General features: G+C 37.8%; 1 protein-coding gene across 3 annotated transcripts in view; it reads left to right on the top strand.

Moving 5' to 3' along the window:
• Positions 1 to 230: 230 nt before the first annotated feature.
• Positions 231 to 12,754, top strand: part of LOC128580644 (cytochrome P450 2C3-like) — an 81,127-nt gene continuing 68,603 nt past the window's right edge. The window contains exons 1-3 of one of the 3 annotated variants that reach the window (XM_053582774.1): positions 231 to 1,154; positions 8,735 to 8,897; positions 10,310 to 10,459. In XM_053582774.1, coding sequence (XP_053438749.1) covers positions 876 to 1,154; positions 8,735 to 8,897; positions 10,310 to 10,459 — 592 coding nt within the window. In that variant the 5' untranslated portion in view covers positions 231 to 875. The remainder of the gene's footprint in view (positions 1,155 to 8,734; positions 8,898 to 10,309; positions 10,460 to 12,754) is intronic. The other 2 variants (XM_053582775.1, XM_053582772.1) reach the window with 2 other exon arrangements.

Below are 12,754 nucleotides of genomic sequence, written 5' to 3'. Positions count from 1 at the left end.
TTAAAAAAATACTTTTGCAATCTTATTTTTAAACACCACTTCTTTTTCTAAGAAATTGTTCTTTTCATATAACTAAATTTACCTGATCCTTTTATAATTATCTTAACACTTTTTCTATTTTCTCTTAGTCAACTTCCTCAGAGTTCTCTGATTTTAAGTTTGATGTTTGTTATGCTGTTGGACTTTCTTGGACTTTCTCAAATGCCTTTGGAGTCTTGTTTATATTTGTTAAATTCTAGACATTTTCACATATTTGTAGTAAATGCTGGATTACTTCCTCACCTAAGTGAGAAGTGGCAAAGCAGGTACTGACTACTAGTCCCTTATTGGGAATGGATGTGCAAGGAAGGGAATGGGTGACATATAGCCAGGGGTTTTTTTTCAGTTGTGTGTGAACAATTTCTTTTCTTGACTTGATGGATTCCTGCCCACTGTTTGTTTAGACTTCTTATCAATTGGGAGTGTTTTTATTTCTGCCTTATAGACTGGGTCTATGGCAAGAGAATTGGTATAGTTCTACTATTATCTAAGATAATACTGGCTTTCTATAATACCTCTGATTCTGGACTTTTCCCTGACATCTTTCGGGAATAGGCACTAAAGAGAGGGCTTCTTTGTTTTGCTTATATGATGATAGATTTTGACTTATGAGATATTCCTTTTAATCACTTGTGATCATGAACTCCATCTAATTAGCCCTTTGCTATTCTGACAGTTTTCACTATTATTATTTAGAGACTAAGACCACTATCTCTAATGAAGTGAGAGTTGTTTTTTAGTTGGAATATCCACAGGAACATGGGAATTAGTCAATATTAAATTGACCATTTTGTTTTTATTTCTACCAGCAGGCCAAAGGGTACCAAAGATAAAAAATGTTTATTCAAATTTCAAAGTCTCAATTCTTATTTAGAGATAAGCTTGCACCTGTGTTTATAAAACCTTTGGATTCCATGCTTTCAATTGCATTTACGCAAAGCCCATCAATGGATCTCTTCATAGTCCTGGTGATTTGTCTCTCTTGTTTGATTCTTTTTTCTCTGTGGAATGCAAGCTATGGCAAAGGAAAACTGCCACCTGGCCCCACTCCTCTCCCAGTTGTTGGAAATATTCTACAGTTAAATACTAAGAACATCAGCAAATCCATAAGCATGGTAAGTGTGATTAATTTTCTTTCAGTTTCTTGCAATGAGTAAATAACAAAACCTTAAACAAAATAAAATACTGCCTCAGACACAGATATGATTTTATATGGAAGATGGAAGGGAATAAGACCTATGAATCCTTATCAAAAGGAGGATTCAATAGGGCAGAGGAGTATAAATGCAAACTCAGGAGTGGAGATTGCAACCTGGGTAGCAGTTAGAGACTTTATCACCCACAAGGTGCAAGGGGGGGCCTTACATTTATAGAAATTTATTTTGATTACATAAATTGCTTGTCCGTTTATTTCATTGGTTGGTTGAACAAAGAATGCACTATCAATCATTAGTAGAAGGGTATATTTTCATTAGTCTGTCTGGGAAGACCCATGTACTATGTGCAAACCATTGGTGAAGATTAGGACCAGTTTCTTTGTATTATATTATATATTGTTTTGAGGCCAGTAGTTTGTGAAAAAAAATGTTTTTTACAGTTCCTTTGTGGATCTCAAAGTTCATCAGCATTTTAGCCTGGAGTCAGTAACCCAAGACAGAGTCATGGATGTCAAGCCTGGGACATTGCTGATCTCACACATCCTCCTTTAGATTAAGATATTTTTCCCGGGCGGCGCCTGTGGCTCAGTCGGTAGGGCGCCGGCCCCATATACCGAGGGTGGCGGGTTCAAACCCGGCCCCGGCCAAACTGCAACCAAAAAATGGCCGGGCGTTGTGGCGGGCGCCTGTGGTCCCAGCTGCTCGGGAGGCTGAGGCAGGAGAATCGCTTGAGCCCAGGAGTTGGAGGTTGCTGTGAGCTGCGTGAGGCCACGGCACTCTACCGAGGGCCATAAAGTGAGACTCTGTCTCTACAAAAAAAAAAAAAAAAAAAAAGATATTTTTCCCAAGAGAGAATTTCTGTGATCATTTTATGTGATTACTTTATGTCCCTTGGTGATTATGTGAACTTAGTTCTGCATCAGTTCCATCTTGTCCCTTATAGCCATGAAGAAGTGAGGCTATCTGCCTGGGGTCCCTTAAAACTCACAGTGGAGAATTTATGAGCCATTTCACAGCAAAGCTTATCATTATTGGAGGTTCTATGAGTTCCTTGTGGATGTCCACAATTGGTTATGGAATTCTGGGCCAACATCATGAGAGTGGGTAGTGTTAGTGCTCCTTTTATGCATTGAGACAACATTTAGAGATCAACAAAATTATCACAAACAATAGTGTTCTATTATTCCAACTTGTAATAAAAATTTATTTTTTGAGACAGGGTCTTGCTCTTCATAGCTCAACGCACCCTGGGACTCCTGAGTTCAAGCAATCTTCCTTAGCCTCCCATAGTTGGGGCTACAGGCCCAGGCTATCATGTCTGGCTAATTTTTCTATCATTTTTGAAGACTACAATTAGTAATATAATTTATCTATTCAGGCAACCAACTAAATAACCCAGGAACCTATCTTTTCTAGTAAACAACTAAATATGTCAAAGGATAGCTTATTTATGTATAGCACTTACTGTCAACAATTTATCTGAACAATGATTCTACTGAACTCAGTTTCAATTCAGGTGTTTATTTAAGTATAAAAGGAGGTATGTGGGCAGGCATGGTGGCTGACACCTATAATCCCAGCAGTTTGGGAGCTGAGGTGGGAGGATTGCTGGAAGTTAGGAATCTGAGACCAGCCTGAGCAACATAATAAGATTCTGTTTCTACGAAAAAAAAAAAAGAGAGAGAGAAAAATTAGCAATTATTCAGACACCATCCCAGTGTATTTCCAGTTTTGAGTATCTGAGTGGAAATGCTAACCTTATAGTGTGCATGCCTGTAGTCACAGTAACTTGGGAGCCTCAGGCAGAAGGATCACTTGAACCCAGGAGTTTGAGGTTGCAGTGAGCTAGATTTATGCCACTGCACTGTAGCCTGAGCAACAGAGCGTGGCTCTGTCTTAAAAAACAAAAAGAACCCCTGAAACAAAACTGAGGTGTTGGCTATCACTCAAACACATCCTTGTTGTGTTCATAGATAATCTAGAGAAATTCTATAATATGATACAATTTTTTCTAATGAATTTAATGATTTTCAGTGGCAATTACTCTGGCAGTTGAATCACCTAGGTTGTCTAAACTTTGAGAGGGATGAGTACTCATAATCACATGTGTCTATGCTCTGTTCCAGGGAAGTAAAACAATTCGGGCAAAATGGGACATTTATGCCCCTGGATCCTCTAGGACTAATTTGGCAGCAGGACTAGCTAGCACAACTTGGTAAAGCCCATGCCATTGAGATTCCAAAGAATATTTTTGAATGTAGAGTATTTCTTATGAACAAAGTCTCCTGGTTGGATGTGCTGTAATTTATAATGTACTTAGGTGATTAGTCCCTTGAAGTATGAAGTATTGGTCTTTTCGCAAGGAGCCAGAAAGAGCGAGCCAAGGTTGATGGCATAGGTCTGCTCTCTAAAGGAGATAGGTATTGTTTTGTTTAATGGGGTAGCTCTTAGATTCACCAATACTAATGATAAACAGTTTGTTCAAGCCATTGTAAAAATACCCATATATTTTCCCAACTGGATTTTCATTATTACACTAGTTCTTTCAACAAGGACTGAAGATTGATGGTTGTATACATCATGAAAGTGCTGAAACATAGACCATGTCTTGTAGACAACTCTGGTTGTTGTGTAGCTCTTTAGGGGTATTGGTAGTAGGTAGGTATTTTTCTAGTAATACTTTTGCTATGGCCATAACAGTTGCTTGATGGCAAAGGAAGTCTTTCACCCAATTTGAATACATGCAGGCCATAGCTAAAATATATTGGTAACCTTGAGAGGGAAGTGACTCCATAAAATTCCCTTGCCTGGCTTCAAAGGGGACTTATTGGAGGTCAGATTTTCCCCTTGAAGCTCTTATGGGTATTCCCATATTTAACTTTTGACAGGTTATACATATATTACATGCTCATACTGCCCCAAATGGAATTTTCCCTACTGACATTGATTTTATTTTTCTATCATTTTATCAGATGCCCAATGAGGTAAATAATAAGGTTTTTATAATTAAAGCTATCTGAAAGTTTTGGATTTTGGATAATATATGCTTTTCACTGGAACATTTTTCATGGTATCTTTGTGTATCTAAATAGCAGTTTTCTTCATCTCATTTACTAAATACATTGACAAATTCATTTTTTTTTTTTTTTTTGAGACTGAGTCTTATTCTGTTGCCTGGCTAGAAGGCAGTGGTATAACTTAGCTTACTGTAACCTAAAGCACCTGGGCTCAAATGATTCCCCTACTTCATCCTCCTGAGTAGCTTGGACTACAGGTGCACATCACCACTCTGAGTTGATTTTAGCTATTTTTAGAAGAGATGGGGTCTCACTGTTGGTGAAGCTTGTCTTGAACTCCTGAGTGATTCTCACACCTCAGTCTCAAAGCTGTTGTGTCTAGGCAACAGATTCATGTTGTTGTGTTTTCTTGTTATAGTGTCAAAAGACCACCAGGTCAAATTCCCACTGTGTGCTAATAGATGAATACGTAGGAACAGTGGAAGTCAAAGGCTACTGATTTGTGGACATTTGTTATGTATCTTGAGACATTACTATATTTCTTGATCACTTCCAGAAAGCTCTGGTTGAGTCCCTGGCATTTTCTAAGATCATGTCATCCACAACAAGTATTTAACATCCTCTGTCCTTCTTAGGATACCATTTGATTTTCTTTTCTTGCCTGATTGTATTGGTTAGAACTTCCAGCACTATGTCTACAGTAGCGGCAATAGTGGATATCCTGGTGTTTTTTAATTTAATTTTATTTTTTTTAAGACAGAGTCTCACTTTATCACCCTTGGTAGAGTGCTATGGCATCACAGCTCACAGCAACCTCCAGCTCTTGGGCTTAGGCAATTCTCTTGCCTCAGCCTCCTGAGTAGCTGGGACTACAGGCACCTGCACAATGCCTCATTATTTTTTGTTGCAGTTTGGCTGGGGCTGAGTTCGACCCCACCACCCTCGATATATGTGGCCAGCACTCTACTCACTGAGCCACAGGTGCTGCCCAACATCCTGGTGTCTTTCCAGTTCTGAGTGGAAATGCTTTCAGTTTTACTCCATTTGATATGATACTGATGTGTGTTTGTTGTAGATAGCTTCTATCAGTTTAAGAAGTGTCTTAGGGATAGCCATTTTCTTACGTTTTTTATCAGAAAAAGATGCCGAATTTTGACAAATGCCTTTTCTGCATCTATTGAGAGAATCATATGGCATTTATTTTTGTTTCTATTTATGTGGTGAATCACATTTATGGATTTGCATAAGTTGAACCAACCTTGCATCACTGAGATAAAACCCATCTGATCATGGTGTATAATTTTTTTAAATGTGTAGCTATATTCTATTTGGTATGATTTTTTTTTAGTGTTTTTGCATCTAAAGTCATTAGTGAAATTGGTCTGTAATTTTTCTTTTTTGTATGATCCTTTCCTGCTTTTGGTAACAGGATGATATTTGCTATGTAGAATGAGTTGGGGATGGTTCTTTCCTTCTGAGTGTTCTGGAATTGGTTCTGCAATATATATACTAGCTCTTCTTTGAAGGTTTGATAGAAATTTTCAGTAAAAACCTCTGGTTGAGAACTATTATTTTGTTGCAAGTTTTTTATTATTGTCTTTGATTTTGGTCTTTGATATTGATATTGGTCTTTTTAAGAGTTCTGTTTCTTCCTGATTGAGTCTATGGAGGTAGTGAGATTCTAGGTATTGGTCCATTTTCTGCATATTTTCACACTTATGGCTATAGAACTTTTGTAGTAATTAGATATGATCCTTTGTTTCTCAATGTTATTTTTTGCTATTTCCCATTTTTGGTTCTAAATGAGGTTGTTAGAGATCTTACTTCTCTGTTTCTACTTGGCCTGCACAAGGACTTATCAATTTTATTTATCCTTTCAAAGATCCAATTTTTTTGTTTCATTAATCTCCTGAATAGTTCTTTTGTTTTCAATGACATTTAATTATGATCTAATTTTGGTTATTTCTTTTCTTCTGCTAAGTTTGGAATTGTTACTCTTATTTTTCTAGTTCCTTGAGGTAATTCATTAGTTGTTGATGTGTGCTGTTTCTGTGGTTTTGTGTGGGCATTTAATGTGATGAATGTGTCTTTTCCCTGAGACAGCTAAACAGTTACCAGAGCACTGTCCTATGGAGTGCCTTCATCCTGGCTTTCACTCTAGATTCCAAGTTTATTTCAGCATCACAGCTTATCCTTTTGCTAATCCACAGCTTTCAGCAATTTTTAAATATCTCTGAGCTTTACAATGCCTACATTGAAATAGGCATTTAATTATGCAGGAAATTTACAGTAGTAAATGAAAATTTAAAAAGACCATCTTACCATGGAGTTTACAATCTAGAGCAGTGTTTTCCAACTTTTCTTTTTTTTTTTAATATCATGGCACGCTTAACCTATAGTTAAACTTTTGCAACACACTTAAATTATGTTAATAAAAGACCAAAGAGAAAGAATATAGTTACTTTGCTTTGAATTTCTTTTAAAAACAATTTAATTAATGATCTTTAAAAAATTTCATGGCACACCTAAGATATTCTTGGCATGGCACACTAGTTGAAAGTCAGTGATCTGCACCGTAAGCATTTATTTATGAAATAATCATGCAAGTAAGTGTTTGGTTACAATCTATGCAACAGGGACATGGTAGAAACGGTCATGGAGTTTGGTGAGACCAGGGAGTAAGCAGGAGGAATAATTGTCAAAGGGTTTTCTGAGGAAGTAAAACTGGAGGTCATATCTAAAGAATGGTTAGGATGCCAGAGCATGCAGGTCTTGCACAAATTTTAGCAATACTTGTAATTAGCATAAGAGCAATGTGATGCCATTAACAGACATAATTTGACTATAAAAAGAGCACTCTGGTTGCCTCATGGAGAACAAATTGTTAGATAGCAATAGAAGTCCAACATTAGACAAATTTAAACAGAGCAAGTCCTCTGTCACTCAGGATACCAAATAAGCTAACATGAAAGGAAGACTCCAGCAAAACAATAGTAATCAGCATAGGCCCCTGGCTCTCTACGTAATAGAAATTAGTAAGATGCCTAACAGGACGCTCATGTTCAAACACAAGTGAGATCACATGAAGGAAAAATTGTGAGCCCGACTTCCCATGGGGAATTTACTGACAGTTTTAAAGAGGCTTAAGCCTCTCCCATGGGGATAGGAAAAGGGTGACATATGAGCATGTAGAGGTAGAGATTTTCTTGTTCCTGTATAATTTTATTGCATGTTTCTTCTTAAATCATCTGTATCATTAGTATGTTAAATCTCTATCTTGAGCATGATTCTAGCATTAAAATGAGATTATATCAAGGGAAGAGTCAGGGTGAGGTCAGTCTAGGGGTCCTTTCGGCTTGAGGTGGGGAGTTCTGGATTGTTCTCCATTTTTTGCACCTAGTTTCCTTATCAGCTGGTGTCAACATCTTGCTTCTGTCATTGTGCAGAACATTACTGAAGAGAGAAATGGTTGAGCCCCTTCCTTATATGAATGTGGACTGCATTCCAGCCAGGAGGGCATTTGTTTTTTTTCTTCTACAGTTAATTAGGCTGGGTCATACTACCCCATGTTGCCTCCTTGGGTTAGAAGTGAGGCCCAATTCCTATCCCTGTAGTGTCTCACAAAGTCTAAAAGAAGGTAGTTTATTCCTATCTTGGGTAATGATTTAGAGGTGGGGGCTAACGGTGAGACTCTCCTGTATGAGCCAATTCAGAGAAATATTTTGTCTCAGTCTTGCAGTTCTACTGTCTTGTGACTCTAGGCTATTGTTCTCATTTGCATGGTCACAGTGGGAGCATCTCCATGCTATTATTTCAACCCATAGGTAGGGGAAGAAATGAGGGGCAAGCAATTATCTTTTATGCAATAGTGTGTAATTTGCACACATCACTTCTGCTAACATCAGCATTGCTACATCTAGCTTCAAGTGAATCTGAGAAATGCCTATGATCAGGCTGCTAGGTTCTCAGGTATGAAAGCAAGATATGGAGAATGGATAATGAGGGACAATTTTTAGTCTAGTAATCTCAGGTAGAATTATGACAATGAAGGACAGTGTATCTCGCTCTATCTATCTATCTATCTATCTATCTATCTATCTATATCTATCTATCTATCTAGGGGTAAGTTGTAGGAGCTTTCCTTAAACAGGAGGAGAAATACACCATTCATTATAACTATAGAAAGGAAAGAGAAATTTGATTAGTTGTTGGTTTGGCAGAAAATGTTAATATAATAAAGGCAACAGAGTAATAGGAACATAATACATACACAATAGGAGCTGAGTAAAGAATTATTATTGATGATGATGATAATAGCAATATTACTAATGATGTGATGACAATTACCATTTACATCATGTAATTTCCTATTATGTAACTGGTTCTAAAGGTTGGGATATTTGATAATACATGGATAAATATTAAAATGTCTCTTCTGTGAGATAAAAAATATTTCTCTCATTTATCTACATTTCTGTTAGGAAACTCTCACTTTTCTTCTACCTTCTGTTCCTTTTTCAGCTAGGAAAAGATTATGGCCCCGTGTTCACTGTGTATTTTGGAATGAAGCCCACCGTGGTATTGCATGGATACAAAGCAGTGAAGGAAGCCCTGATTGATCGGGGAGAAGAATTTTCTGACAGAGGACATTTTCCAGTGATAGAAAAAATCACCCAAGGATCCGGTATGCTTGTCTTTGGAGAATGTGTGTGGGTTTGTAAGTTGGAAAGACTCCAAATAGTCTAGGAAATTCAGATATCATAAATACTTAGGGACATTTATAGGACACACTTTTCATCATTCCAACATAAGACTGTGAATCACTTTCCTATGAAGGATCATTAATCCATTATTAAAATATGGATTAATGTAAAAGTAAAAGCAAACCATCTAACCACTAAGACACCTTTATTTTAAATTCTTCCCAGGTAAAATGGTGAGAAAGAGTCAATGAGCAAAGAGAGAAGAGAAAAATGACTAAATTATCCTATTCACCAAACATGTTGCTTCTAAGTCTGAGTCATAGATTCCCCAGACACTATTTTAGGAAGTATGCATGGAACTAAAGGGTTTGAAATATTTCCAGCCTCACCTTCAAACTTGTATTCTGAAAACACATAGAAAATACTGAAACCCAACAGAATACAAAGCACAAAGCAAAATATGCCCTGAAAAGATGGTCATGGAGAAACACATACTGAGCATGGATTGCAATTGAAATAAGAAAAAGCATTTCTTATTATACTTGAACTATTTTCCACTTGTTTTTGGAGCTGGCCTTAAATTGTCCAGACCCCTGGTAGATCACTGGGTTATGACAGAAAGAGAGAAAACATGGATGGGGTCATTTTTGTATTGTTCTCTAAGAGACTTTCTGGGCAAGGTTCCTCTTAACTCACTTTTCTCCTGGTCTGTTCTTGACTCTGAAAGTCTTTTGTTGTGGTTCCTTGGTGCTAAGACTAGGTTGTGTTTAGTTTAACATGTAGGGAGGGATGTTAAAATGAGAAGAGTTATCAGCCAATGACTGTATCCCTCGTCTGAGAAACAGGTTGTTACCATATTCCTTGCAAAGTAGAATTGCTGTCTCACCTTCTCTTGAGACTTGCCTCTTGTTGTTTCTCCAAAAATTGACTCTCATTCAGAAAAGCCAGCTGTGAAAATTTAATGTGTGAGTTGAGCTCACCACGATTCACTGCGATGTGATCATAGTGCCAGCGTTTTGCCTGCAGGATTTTCCACAGCCTTGTCAGTAAAATGGAGACAAAACAGTGTATAGAGTTATTCTGAGATTTAAGCATTTATTGGGTGAAGAAGAGTTTAATGATGCATAAAGTCAAAAAACCTGACAGCAAAATTCTAGGTTGGGTTAAGGTAGGAGGCAAGTAAGGAGAGGGCTCGATGGAAATTCTTGAAGTTGACACCACAATGTTTATCTCCTTGCTAAAGGGTCAGCATCATTTGTGGAGATGAGTAATCTCAGGTAGAATGATGACAATGAAGGACAGTGTATCTTGCTCACTCTATCTATCATCTATCATCTCTCTCTATCTATCTATCTCATCATCATCATCTTTCTATCTCTTTTGTCCTGGATAGGCATCGTTTTCAGCAATGGAAAAAAGTGGAAGCACACCCGGCGTTTCTCCCTCATGGTTTTGCGGAATATGGGGATGGGGAAGAAAACTATTGAAGATCGAATTCAAGAAGAAGCCTTGTGTCTGGTGGAATTGTTAAGAAAAACCAATGGTATGTATTTCTTTGTATTATTAAAAGGAATAATTTATGTAAAATAAATGCCATTACAAAAAGACTAAAAAATGATATGACAACTCAGGTACAACAGGTGTTTACTGTTTGCTCATATGGCAGTAATAAGAGGAGAGGTGGTTGGCATAACTGCCTTTTCAGACACTGGGTTGATAGCAGCTTCGATATGTTCAGTATCTGGCTTTCAGTGTCACCCTGGGTTCATCTCTTTGTGTGGTACTTGGAGGAGAAAAGAACAAGGAAAAGAATAAAAAGTGTTTAGGTTAGGATAAGAGGTGACACATACAACTTCCCTTGTACGCCATGAGCTGTGACTTAGTAACAGGGTCACAATCTATGGCAAGAGGAGGTGGAAAATGTGGTTCCCTCTGTAAACAGGAAGATATGGAGAACATGGGTTTAGGTAGGCAGCCGTGGCCTCAGTAACTTGAAAAATAAAGTTACTTTTTCTAGGAACTACTTGAGAAGTAATGCAGGGGCTGCCCAATTCTTCCAGTGGGGGGCAGAGGGGAGGCTGAAATTTGGCTCCTGTGTAGGAGCGTGCATGTGAAGAAGGAGCTAGGGCAACTCTGATCTCTGCAGTTCAGAGAGTTGTGAGTGCACAGGCAGGACAGGGAAAGGGGATGGGGAGAAAGGGGTGGCGGAGACCATGAAGGGAGGCAGTAACATCAGGATCATAAGATGTCTGTGTCTTTACAACCTCTGTATTTAAAGACTCTTGGAGAACATATTATCTTACACTATATTCTCTATGCTGAATTGATAGTGTGTTTTTAAACCAATGTTATAGTATTGTCCAGATAGGCTGTTTCCTTTTTAATTTTTGCTGCTATTTATATAAAAATAGAATTATTGCAAATATTTGCATGATCTGGTTTTTTCTTTAGAATAAATTTCTGGAACTGGAGTTATAGTGTTAGTGAACATTGTTTGGGCTTTTGATACATATTTCCCAGGAATGAGGGAAGAGAGATCTGACATAAAATGGGTAAGAACATGAGGCATATGCTGTGTATATTTTTCTGTAAACTTATTTTTAAGTATAATGTATTGAAAGAGTATTTTCATGTATTTTACTTTTAAATGTTTTTCAAGAACATTATTAACTGAATAGCATGGAAGTAGTCCATTATTTTGGGCATAGTGTAGTGTATTTAACTAATCTCCTATTTCAGCCAGATAAATACTATTCTAGTTTTGTTGCTATTAACATAAAAAAACACAATCCATATCAATTTTTAAAAATCTCTGACTACTTTCATAGAATTTAGGAAATACAGTTAGTAAATCAATGAATATTGAGTTTTGATGTGTATTACCTTGGAACTCATTTTGTGTACTTAATTTATATTTCAAGCAGAATTTATTGGCTCACCATTTCCCATAGTTGATCCCAGCTTGCTGCTCTGTCATCACCTGGACTCCGCTTGATTCCCCTAATCATGGGCACCTCACACTCTTGGGGAACCCCATCAGACCACTGTTGGGAGTTTTTCCCACAGGTTGAACAGAAAGGGTTTTTTTTTTTTTTAGTATCTTCTTCTTTTTGGTTACAGCTAGTCTTTTCCTTTTGGAGTTATAGGGCTGTAGTTAGACAGAAACTTAGAGTGATCGTTCTTTCACCCCAAATTTGGTTCAGGTGTTGAGTTTAATGATGGCACACACATGCACTCCAAATGGTTTGGTAGTTTTATGACTTACATAATGCTGCTTGCTGTGGAGAGCAGAGTAACTCCCAAGCACATCCAACAATGGCCTGAGACAGCAGGGAAAGGACACTGGCATGAGGTTTCTGTGCTGGACAGGGAAGGGGCTGGCTGAGGATTCCCATGTGCAGACCAGGGTTTGTGTGACTCAGACTTCCTGTTTGTGCCAAAGGATGGAGCATGTGGGCTTCTTTATGAGCATGTGGAGATGTGTGTAGAAGGGGAAGAGGTGGGGTGAGGATTCAACACTTATAGCAGTCAAACATCAAAAAGTAGCCATACTCTTCTTTAGATATAGGAAGCTTAAATGTAAAATTGTATTGATTGATCATATGAATATAACTCTAATGTGCCCCTTCATTCTATAAGAACATGCATTTTTTTTTATTGTTGGGGATTCATCGAGGGTACAATAAACCAGATTACACTGATTGCATTTGTTAGGCAAAGTCCGTCTTGCAATCGTGTCTTGCCCCCAAAAGGTGTGACACACATCAAGGCCCCACCTCCTCCCTTCTTCCCTCTCTCTGCTCTTCCTTTCTCTACCCATCCCTCCTTCTTTCTCTCT

The sequence above is a fragment of the Nycticebus coucang genome, chromosome 3 (genome assembly GCF_027406575.1).
Source record: "Nycticebus coucang isolate mNycCou1 chromosome 3, mNycCou1.pri, whole genome shotgun sequence".
Classification (NCBI taxonomy): domain Eukaryota; kingdom Metazoa; phylum Chordata; class Mammalia; order Primates; family Lorisidae; genus Nycticebus; species Nycticebus coucang.
Note: the sequence above shows the minus strand (reverse complement) of the source record. Positions and strands in the feature narration are given on the sequence as shown.